Below are 11,830 nucleotides of genomic sequence, written 5' to 3'. Positions count from 1 at the left end.
ATTCAAGTACCAGAACCCATAGAGCACAAGATCCCCCCACTCTACCCGCGGCAATCCCAGGCTATGGGTAGCTCTCCTTAAACTCCCACAAAGTTGGACTGCCTTACTTAGCTCCACATGCAGACTACAAACTCCTTGGAGGCAAGAACTACTTGCACACAGTAAGTATATGCTGATTAATCAGCTGATTGATTGATAAAATAAAAGACCATTGAAAGAACTAGAAAATTCTTCCCTTTTTTCAATATTCATAAAGATGACAGTCAGCTCATTGGAGGGTTTCCCAAATCTATAGGCTCTCTCCAAAGTAATGCTAGCCTCTCCACCATTCCCTAAATCCTAGAAGCTCCCCTCCCGCACAAACCCTATTGGGTAGCCCAGGGCCAAATAGACTCCATGAGAAAACCAGGTTAGTCCAGGTTACAGTAACTATGGCAGCTAGATCAATTTGTGACATCTCTGCCAAGAAGGGCCTTGTGACAATGTAGTTGGTGGAGAATGGCAGAAGGGGTGTGATGAAGAGAACAGCAAAATGGAGACAGAATTAGTCCCAAATTATTAAAACCAACCCACAGAGTTACTGAGTAATAAATTGACTCAAGTCAGTAACAAAGACAAAATGAGTTCAGCCACTTTGAATTATCTGTTTAATTTCCACAAACATCTTGGTCATAAATTTCTTTTTAAAATTTTTTATTTACAGCACCAATGAACATTTTTCACTTTTAAAGGTGTGCATATGTGTACACATTACTGGGGGGTTTCATGTGCAATTAGTAATGAGTTATTTAAACTTCATATCTCAGAGATTTAATAATTCCCCCAAATGTGACAATTATAGCTTGGCAAAATCGCCTATGAAGAGAAATGGAAGACTTTAGGCAACAGAACTCCAAAATACTGTAACATAACTTCAGACCTCCAGGAAGGTCTTGCAAATTACCCCCTTGAAAATTATCATCTCTTCTGGATTACTCCCATTAGAATTCAGAGCAGGTTCAGTGTCTCTGGCCTGGCTTTGAACCAAGAGGAGAGAGTTGATACATCTAGCAACATTCAAGAAAGTTTCATGTAAACAAAATGTCCAGAATAAAACATCTGAAAAGAGATGCTCCAGGAAATGACACACGTGCGTTAGCTAAATTCCAATTCATGAGAACATTTAGATTGCAGTGAGGATTATGGTCCAATTCAAGCTCCATTTGAGCAGCTAGTTTCCTGATTCAATTACTTCATTCTTACTTCATTCCTGTAGCTATTCACGTGCAAATACACTCAGAAGCACAAAGAGGAGACAGTTTATCTGATGAATGACAGAGCTACGGAAGAGGCACGTAGTGGATATTCATCACTCAATCTAAATTCGAAACCCAAATCAGGTCGTGTTTCCCCATTTTTTTCTAAACCAGTCTGTTGTTGTAGTCTTTAATCACAAGAGCGTGAAGATCTATTTAAAAGCAGGATAATTTTAAAGCAGGAAATGTATTTTGTCCTCCTGGAAAAAATGGATATGTTTTGGCAACGGATTAAGTTAGCCGTAAATGTCAAAGAATTTGTTTTAACATCTGAACTTATCATTAGCACTAAAGTGAGCTTGTCAATAACAAGAAACATCATGAAGTTCAAAATCGGTGGAGAATTAAACACCTTAACCCCAAGAATCAATTGTACTGATATTATCCAGTCTTAGCTTGGCGTGGGGTCATCAAATTGGGGATATTCATGAGTTGAAGAAATCATCACAGAATGGTGACAGCAATTGCTTTTTTCTTCGCTTCCTTCAGTGGTATAATGGCTGAACTGTATCATCAGATTTGTAAGGGCTTTTTCGTACAAATTATATTTTTTTCTTTAAATGTCCAAAGTTCCTATGTAGAGACAACTGTAATTTTTATGAATAGTTTGATCTCGCCTTGAAAAATATTTTTTTACAGAGTGAATTCTGCAGAGTGGATTATATTCAAAGAATTATTGAGCTCTGGAAGTGCTTTCATCAACAATATCCTACAACTATCTCTAGGTTAAGTCAGTGGTTCGGAACAAGAGGCGAATTTGCCCCCAGGGGACGTGTGGCAATGTCTAGAGACAATTTTGGTTGTCACAACTTGTAGAGATGCATCCAGTGGGTAAAGGCCAGGGAAGCTGCTAAAACTCCTACAATGCACACAACAAGGAATTATCCAGTTCAAAAACATCAATAATGCCAAGATTAAGGAAGAATAACAAAAGCTCTTACTACCTCCCAGGGCAGCTGCCTTGTTATAATCCAGAATCTGCCTCAGTGGTTTCTTTGACATTCAGAGCACCCATTCCTTCTGAACTTTGGGGTTCCTGATTGACCCCCACTAGAGTCTGGCCAGCTGGTGGCAAAAAAAAAAAAATTGTAACTAAATATGGAGAACATTTTTAATTCTTCCTAAACAATGTCTCCCTATTTTATTGATATTTTATCAAAAAATCTGAAGGATAATATGTTTTTTTCTGTCAACAATGGAGCCTGGTAGCCCTATGGATATTCATAATGGCCAAACATCATGAAAAAAAAGTTAACCTCTATTTTCAAAAATGAAGTTGAAAGTTGGAAAATTAAAGCAGACATAGGGCTTGCTAAAGCTGGTGCTGAAATAAAGTAGAAAGGACTCTATCAAAATGGAAAGACAGAGGGCAGTGGAAAATGCCAGCCCTGTCTTTCAGGTGAGCATACAGGATGGGTAGTCCTGACCTGACACTCAGAGGACGCCCCAGACTTTTTAAAAATTATTTTCAGTCCCTAAAAAAAAAGAGAGAATTTTCTGGAATTAGCCTAAGCACCCAGGAGCAGTAAACTGAGTGACAATATTTTTCTCATCACAGAGAAAAATAGCATTCAAATCAACTGTTCATCAGATGCTACTGCCACCAAGCAGGGCTGATTCAAAAGGCAAAAGAAAACTCCTGCATTTCCTTGGAAGGCTTAAAATGCAAGACAACTAAACAAAGAGTAAAACCCAAATAAAAACACCAGCCAGCAGGCATCACGGTGCCTGAGTGACAAATGCAACCACTTCCCCCAATACAAAAATATTGCACTTAATCAGCCTGTTTGGACATTATTAAATGCACTCACCAAACTGTCTTAAAAAGGTATTATTTCACATGGACTCTGCTCCATAATTTGGTATGTTCATAAATGCCCATCAAGATACTTTTCTGAAGTGAGATTTAACTATATTGTGATGAAGTGCCTTTTCCTTTCCAGAAAAATACTTTCGAGATTAAAGAACACTATTTGGAGGTAAGCGAATATGCATTCCTTTAGCCAGTGGCACAAAAACTATAAAATTATAATTTTTCCCTTTTAACAGAAGCAGAATGATGTGAAATCAAATGAGACCTTCAAATTTGGAAGTGAGAGACAAATTTCTTCTTTGGCTCCAGTTAAGGCGTCTCACCCAACATTTATCTAGGAGTATTTGGTCCATATATCCCTATGGTGAGTGTCACAGAGAATCCTCTGGTTTTTGTGAGTGCCATACTTTCAACGTTAAGAGCAAAATTTTTGTCTTATATCTTATCCTCTTTTAAGTTACACAATATATATAGCCTAGTTCAACGTACTCCTGGGATAAAAACATATGTGGGCATTTTTCTATTTACCTAGTTCGTGGCCAATTTAAACTCACATAATAAATTTTCAAGGAGTAAAAAAATTCCTATCCTACTGATTTTGGTTGCTTACTTATTTCAGCCTTTGAATTTAAGCCTAAGACACCTTTTTTAAAATGGCGTTTGTGCTGAAAAACGTGAGTGCTTTTTCCATTACCAATCCAGCATTTCTGATGAGTTCTATGCAGATTTTAAACAGGACTCAATGCTTAGAGCCTAAAAGATGATCATTTTCAGTTAGACTGGCAACCCATCAAAGAAGATTCTAGTTCCCTAGTGAGGGGCCTCTTATTTTCTCATAGCTATTTTGAGACTGTTCTAGTTAAAATATCGCTGCCTGGGGCTGGCCCAGTGGCATAGTAGTTAAGTTCATGTGCTCCACTTCGGAGGCCCTGGGTTTATGGGTTCGGATCCCAGGAGCGAACCTACACACTGCTCATCAAGACATGCTGTGGTGGCATGCCACATACGAAAAAACAGAGGAAGACTGGTACAGATGTTGGCTCAGCAACAATCTTCCTCAAGCAAAAAGAGGAAGATTGGCAACAGATGTTAGCTCAAGGCCAATCTTCCTTACCAAGAAAACAAGAAAAATATATCACTGCCTAAACAATTTGTTAAGTACACGACAGATGCTTCTCCAATACTAATATAGGTTGGTTATGGATCCAAACCAGATTCTAATCAATTTATTTGAACTTGGTAATGTCGGTCAAAAACATAAAAGCAAAGTGTTACCTCCTCAAAACACATTAAAGGCAGCAATTAAATTAATGCTCATTTCTCCCTTGTACATACACTTTCCCATCAAGTTACTAGTTGGCAACAATAATAAATACTTTAAAATATGTCTAATTAAAGAAAAGTCAATCTAGCTTATTATTTTGGCAGGAATGAATATTCAATGCCGTATATTCAATCCCAGGAATATACTCATTCTCTCCTGGTAAATGCTCATAGATCAATGTGATCATATAAAAGAAGATTCAAAGGAAATTTAGACAAATAAGTAAGTCATTATGAAGCAATAAATGAAGACAGTCCCAACTGGACTGACTTTAAAAAACAGTATATACGTGGGGCCTGCCCAGTGGCACAGCAATTAAGTTCGCACGCTTTGCTTTGGCAGCCCGGGGTACCCCAGTTCAGATCCCAGGCACGGACCTATGCACCGCTTATCAAGCCATGCTGTGGCAGATGTCCCACATATAAAATGGAGGAAGATGGGCACAGATGTTAGCTCAGGGCCACTCTTCCTCAGCAAAACGAGGCAGATTGGAGGTGGGTATTAGCTCAGGGCTAATCTTCCCCCCCCCCCAAAAAAAAAACAGTATATACACACTTGTGTCATATTTAAGGATGTAGAAATATTTCCACACTTCCAAGTGGGAAAAAAAATATTTTATGTATTTAAACACTTGAAACACCCTATAGCTGACATTCAGTTCACAGCAGAAAGTAAATAGTAGTTTCTCTCCACCTCACGAAATGAAGAGGTAGTCAAAAAGCATTTCCTTCCAGTGGAATGGGGGAAAATATAGCTATTATGGTTCTTAATGTTCTTTGTTTTTTTATGTACTTGGCTATGACCTCACCTGAGAGTCAGCTAGGAGTTCTAATCAGTTTAAAACAAACACTACCTTGAATCCTTGTGTCCACAGCCATTGAGGCCCAGCCTTCAATGTCCCTGATCTATAGACTAGTGCCGTTTGCTTCCGAAAATAAATGTTCAAACTAAAACTGTAGAAGAGCAGCTTGAGACACCCAGGACAGTGCAAAGAGGTTATCCGTCACATCAAAATTAAGAGACATGTTCAACTAACATCCCAAACAGCCAACCTCTTACTGAACACAGAGCATGCACATTGTGAGTGGTCGGTGTCTACAACCCACAAAGCGCTTTCCCAAGCCAAGCCAGTAGTTTCAAAGAGTCTTGTCTATACAGTCTGTTTATGTGGGTACCAGATTAAAAATGGGTGCTGTTGACATAACATTGGTCCTCCTGAGTTTTGCTAAGAGCTTGTCCGTGCTCACTCAGAGAGCCGTCCAAAGATACTTCAATAGTCACTTCTGTGGTTTCTTGTCTCCCAAGGCTGTCACTTTGGTGTGTGTCTAGGGGGGGACCGCCATTGTGCTCAGCACAGCCATTGACATGGGCCAGAGGCAGAGGCCTAGGGGGACAACACAGTTGCTTCTCACAGCTCTTGGAGATGCAGGGTGAGCTGCAGAGCAACAGGTCCCCCTGCTCTGGAGGCTCCCTCACGTCCACCTTCTCAAACTGTACGGTCACGCTGTGGATTCCTGCCTCGTGGAAGATTTCTCGAATTTTGATGCTGGCATCCTGATAGTCCCCGTCTTTCTGAAACTTGATGTGCAGGGTGGCAATGATCTTTCCACTTACAAGCTCCCAGATGTGCACTTCATGTACACTGCTGATTCCGGGCACGTTGGAGAGTTTACTCACTAGAATAGAGAAGAGCGAACAATAGCCAAAGTGAGAGCTGTAAGTAACACATGGGACCACTCACCACAGGACAGATATGGACCCTTTAAGCAGTTTCACCAAAATGATGTATTTACTGAGAATAACAGGAAGAAAAATAGCTATACCTAGACAGGTACATTTTCCCATAATCTTCTTTCTCCTCTCTGAATTCCTACACTATACACTGTTAACCCATAAAAGGCAATTCAAGAAAATAAGTTTAACAACCAAAAAAATGCCCAGAGTTGTTGAGCTTACAAGAGAATGGACACCTTAATGGGCATATAAACTAGGATGCCTTTTTTTTTTTCCAGTTTTTTTTTATTGAGTTATTGATAGGTTACAATCTCTTGAAATTTCAATTGTACATTAATGTTTGTCAGTCATGTTGTAAGTGCACCACTTCACCCTTTGTGCCCACCCCCCACCCCACCTTTCCCCTGGTGTCCACTAAACTGTTCTTGGTCCATAGTTTTAAATTCCTCATATGAGTGGAGTCATACACAGATTATCTTTCTCTTGCTGGCTTATTTCACTTAACATAATTCTCTCAAGGTCCATCCATGTTATTGCAAACGGAATGATTTTGTTCTGTTTTGCAGCTGAGTAGTATTCCATTGTATATATGTACCACATCTTCTTTATTAAACTAGGATGCCTTTTTGAGAGGGGGTAACTTGGCAATATGAATCAAAAACTTATACCAGCAATTCTAGTACTAAGAATATAATCTAAAAGAAATAGCCAAATATTTATGTACAAGAATGGTTTGGGCAACAATCTTTGTATTAATGAAAAAATGGAAACAACAAGGAAATAGTTAAATCAGTTATATAATAGAATGTGATACAGCTGTTAACAAGTAAGTTGCATACTTAAGGATATGAGAAAAGGCATATAAGTATTTTTAGGAAAAAAAGCAAATAGCTAAACTGTATATATGGCATGAACTTTTTTTCTTTTTTTTTACAAAACGTCAGTGTATATACACACAAAAATTTTCTAAGGCAGATAAAGTCTTGTTTTATTGAATGTTTGGTACAAAAATATTAAGGGTGGTCATTTCTGGGTGATAAGATTATGAGAGATTTCTACTATTTGACTCTTCTGCATTTTCCATACTTTCTAAAATGAGGGTGTATTTGGAGAAATGGTATTGAATGGTGATTATGAGCAAAACCCCTGTAGACAGCTAGAGTTTGAATCCCAGTTTAGTCATCTACTACCTGCATGACCTTGGACAATTTACCTAGCTCCTCTCTGCCTCAGTTTCCTAAATTAGGAATAAGAATAACAGTACCTCACAGGATTATTTTAAGTATTAAAATGAGTTAATACAAGTAAAGTACTTAGAAAAAGCCCTAGCATGTAGTAAATGCCATGAAAGTGTTGCTATTCTTATTACTATTTTTAATATCTCTTTTTAAATATATATATTATTGTGTTAAAAGTCAATATAAGCCAGTATAGGTCACAAATTGTTTTGTATATGATTTATCTTGTTTCCTCAACTGAGAAACAAGCTCCTAGAAGGCAAAGACGATGCCATCATTCTGTACGTCACGGCTTCAGAGGAGCAAGTCTAGCCACAGCCAGACAATGTATTAAGAACAATTCAAAGCTAATTTCAGGTATTTGTCATGAAATAAGGTCTTTCAACTTTCAGCCTCATCGTGGACCTGGGCTCTAGTTCATGTTCACTGGCTCCCTGGTGAAGCAATGACAGACAGCACAAAAGCAAACATGCATGAAAGAGAGAGAGTTTGACCTTCTGTTTGAGCAAAGCAAAGAAACAGATTTCATTACTGAATGAGGTCATGAATGATGTGAATTTAAAACACGGCCCTTTTTACGGTGTTATAAGAGCCGTGGTGAGTTGCATGCTCATAAAAATCAATTAACTAGATAGCAGGATCTAGAATACGAAAGAATGATTTGTGTTTTCAGAAAAAGGACAATAAAAATCAAGTGCTTGGCAGAGTGCTCTGTTTGAGCTTAAATAAATCTTTGACATGAAGGTAAATACCCAGGAGTAGGTATTGACAAGTGCTACATTCTCAAAAATTTGCAGCTGAGTCAGAGAATCATGGGTTGCAAAGAACCTTTGATTCTTGGAGCCGTGAGGCATTTTACTAGGCTACAACACATGTGATGGATGTCTTTATTGCTTAGTGATTTTAAGTATTTCAGGATATATACGGCAAACACCACTCTGAAATGACGCTGGCCCTTCAGCCTGAAGAACATTAAGTGGGCAGTGGTTCTAGATCAGAATTCTCCGACTTACTCAGCTCTTCCATGTTGACTCCTTTGGGGACCATCTGCAGGAGAATAACAGCAGTCTCCTTGATGAGTGGGAAGGCAGATGACAAAATAATGATGACCATGACCACAGTCAGGCTGGGGTCAATGTAGCACTGCCAGTTACACGGGTCCTCAGTTTTCAGGGGACGCACATAGAATATGATGGCTGTGATGACCACAATCACTGACCCCAGGGCATCTCCCATCACATGCAAAAGTACACCTGCCAGAAAGAAAGAAAGACCATTAAAGCACAGATCCAAGTTGGGGAGCCATGCGACACTCAGTGACTCAGGTTCCCAAGTCTATGAACACCTGTTGCTATTTGTTTTCTTTTTGGTTAAAACAGCAAGATGGATGTGAATGAAAAAACAAATGGCAACTGCTTCACAGTTGCCCAGGCCACCATCCCAGGACCCAGAGAACCTAGAACAATCCAGGAGGATTCTGAGCTGCAGACGCCTGTGGGAAAAAGGACTGTGCTCATTCATAGTGCCACATGGCTGCCACCCGTCCAAGGGCACCAAGCTGGAACACAGAGGCTGTGCAAATGGTTTCTTTTTCTTTCAGACAAACGTCTGTGCTTTAAATTGCTTTAAACATTTTTAAGAAGAGAAGCAACTAAGATATGTCATGAGAGTGGTTCTTTTGATTCCTGCTCTTGCCTCTATCTAGATCCATTTTCCTTCCTTATACACATTTGCCTACTACTACCTTAGCTCGTGGTCATTTAAATCACAATTTGTTTAAGAAGGCCTCAGAACAGTGACTCCAGCAGTGGTCCCACTGAATAGAGAACCATTTGTCACAATAAAATAAAATTAAAATTCTACAGATAATAACAAAAATTGTCAACGCCTATAATGAAGGGACCGTTTCGAAAGGTTTTGATTGTGATACAGATAACATGCAATCCTAGCAAAGAAGATCTGGTGTCCAGTTGTTTGTCAGCAAACAACACAGACTAAAGTGGGGTTTAGTGAACTAGGTGAAAGCTTTGTCAGAAGGATTATAAAATATAAACGCAAAGTATTTTTATGCAGAATGCAACACCAGAATCTTGCTATTCAAAGTATGGTTTGCAGACTAGCAGCATCAGAATCCCCTGGGAGCTTGTGAGAAATGCAGAATCTCGGGCCCCTCCTTGGATCTGTTGAATCCGAGTGTACATTTTAACAAGATCCCCGGGCGATTCAAAAGTTTCCAAGCCCTGCTCGAGAAGAAAGCATATAGATTAAGAAAGGTCTTCTTTGTCTCTCAAAGTATCCCACAGATTCACTCAGTAGAACTAATAATAATCCAAAATACTAACAACTCACTCATGGCAACGACTGAACAGTCTCCCTTGGGCTTTAGTCGAGCTAATTGCTCCTCTTGGCAACACTTCTAGGATTCTAAGCAGCATCGTAGGTAAAATAACATTCCGTAAACATACTAAAAAACAGGAATGAAAAGAACCCCCACATTTCCTTCTGGCTGAGTGTTTATTTATGGTAATAGAACCTTGGTTTACTAAATGCATTGAATGATCCCATTTTCCAATTCTGCGCCCCCTTTTCCCTCACCTCACCCCCAAAGGAGCTTCTTACTCCCCGGGACCTGTCCTGAGCCACAAAGGGAAACTCAGAATGTTCCCAAGAGTTGGTCTACATGACGTATTCCCACAGGAGGAACTGAAGGAGCTGAAGATCGAAGCTTTAACTCTCTTCAAGGCAGGACAAAATATTACCATAAAAATAGAAAGACCAAATAGTTCCCCCACACACTTGACATCACTTTCACTGCCTGAGACATGCGTTATTCTCTCAATGTTTCTGCATGTCAGCCTTGTTTCCTCCATTAGACTACAAGCAACATGAAGTTTACAATGCAGCTACTCAATACAACTGTATTTTATGGTTAGTAAAGTCATAACTCCATGAGACAGAGTAACTCTTGTCTTTTACTTAATAATAACTGTAATGCCAGCTGTCACCAGGCATGTTTTAAGTATGTTACATGTATTTACACATTAAGTCCTCTTAAGGACTCCCTAAGGTGGTTACTGTCTCCATTTTACAAATGAGGAATCTAAGTCACAGAGTAACTAAATGACTTGTCCAAGATCACACAGCCAGAAAGCGTTAGAGTGAGAATATAAGTCTGGGGAGTCTGACGAGAGAACCACTGCATTCTGCCTCATACAAATCCTAAGTTCCAATTTCAGGTTTTCCTTCTGAGAAATCTCACTACCTACCCCTAACAACTACATAAAATAGCTTTCAGATCTATTTTTCAATAATCCACAGTAAAAATCATATCTTGCATCCTAGCATACACATTGAAACAAATATTTCATGAAAAAATAAAACCTATCCTTACATATGACTTATTACCATTTTCTGTTCTATTTCATTCAGTTCTAGTTAATTTTCTAAATGTTGATCATACTCTAGTAAATTGATTTTATGAACCAAACTATCAAGACCTTCAGTTTGAAAAAGTACTTAAGGCATCATTTCACTAAATTCTTGAGATTGAATACGGCAATGTGTTTTCTGGCTTCTCATGCAAAGATGAAGAAGGCATTGTCATTATCCTCTGGGGACCACAGTCCATTGGCAGGATTCTGAGACAAGTGCATCAATAACCCCAAGGGGGAGAATTATTCCCTGTAAAGGGAAAGCTCCTCGAGAGGTGGGCAATGTGGGCAGGACTCTGAAGAGGAGACAGACTTCAACAGCAACAACGTTCCAGGCAGAGAATTCAAGGGAGGCTGCAGATGAGGACACGCTTGTCAGACAACGTGGGAGACAGGTGCGCTAAATGTGGAGTCATAGACCCGGACAGCCTTTATGAGCCACGGACCTTGTGAAAGTCAACCTCGCTAAGCAAGAAGATTCTCATCTGTGAAATGGGAATGATTATAACATCTGCCTCACTTCTCTCAGGGGCTTGTTCTGAAGAGCACGTGAAACAATGTCTGAAACCCTCTGAGAAGTAAGTGCGCAGAACTGATGACAATAATGGGCACCATTTGTTGAGTGGGTCCTCCGAGCTGTTCCAACCACTCATGTAACTCTCACAACACAGTGATGCTGATACTGTGATTATCTCCATTATACAGATAAGGAAACTGAAGCTCAAAGAGGTTAAGTTACTTGTCCAAGGTCACTCAGCTAGTACAAGGTAGAGGCAGAACTCAACCCAGATCTACCTGACTGAGCACTTCTCACCTAGCTCTAAGTGTGTGTTAAATGGTGGATGCAGGGGAGACCGTTAACGGGTGGCAGGAAGGTAAGGCTGTGGAAGGGTGAAGAGAAGGGCAGAAATGTCTAGAAAGGAGTGTTAGCACCAGAACAGCAAGCTTTTGAATGTCAGCAGTGTTAGGACCTTATTCTGGAGGCAGTACAGGTG

General features: G+C 39.7%; 1 protein-coding gene across 3 annotated transcripts in view; it reads right to left on the bottom strand.

The window, feature by feature from the left end:
- Positions 1-624: 624 nt before the first annotated feature.
- Positions 625-11,830, bottom strand: part of SLC30A10 (solute carrier family 30 member 10) — a 45,874-nt gene continuing 34,668 nt past the window's right edge. For all 3 annotated transcript variants that reach the window (XM_070255738.1, XM_001489145.5, XM_070255739.1), the window contains exons 3-4: positions 8,418-8,657; positions 625-6,108 (exon numbers count right to left, since the gene is read on the bottom strand). In XM_070255738.1, coding sequence (XP_070111839.1) covers positions 5,612-6,108; positions 8,418-8,657 — 737 coding nt within the window. In that variant the 3' untranslated portion in view covers positions 625-5,611. The remainder of the gene's footprint in view (positions 6,109-8,417; positions 8,658-11,830) is intronic.

Source organism: Equus caballus, chromosome 30 (assembly GCF_041296265.1).
Source record: "Equus caballus isolate H_3958 breed thoroughbred chromosome 30, TB-T2T, whole genome shotgun sequence".
Classification (NCBI taxonomy): domain Eukaryota; kingdom Metazoa; phylum Chordata; class Mammalia; order Perissodactyla; family Equidae; genus Equus; species Equus caballus.
Note: the sequence above shows the minus strand (reverse complement) of the source record. Positions and strands in the feature narration are given on the sequence as shown.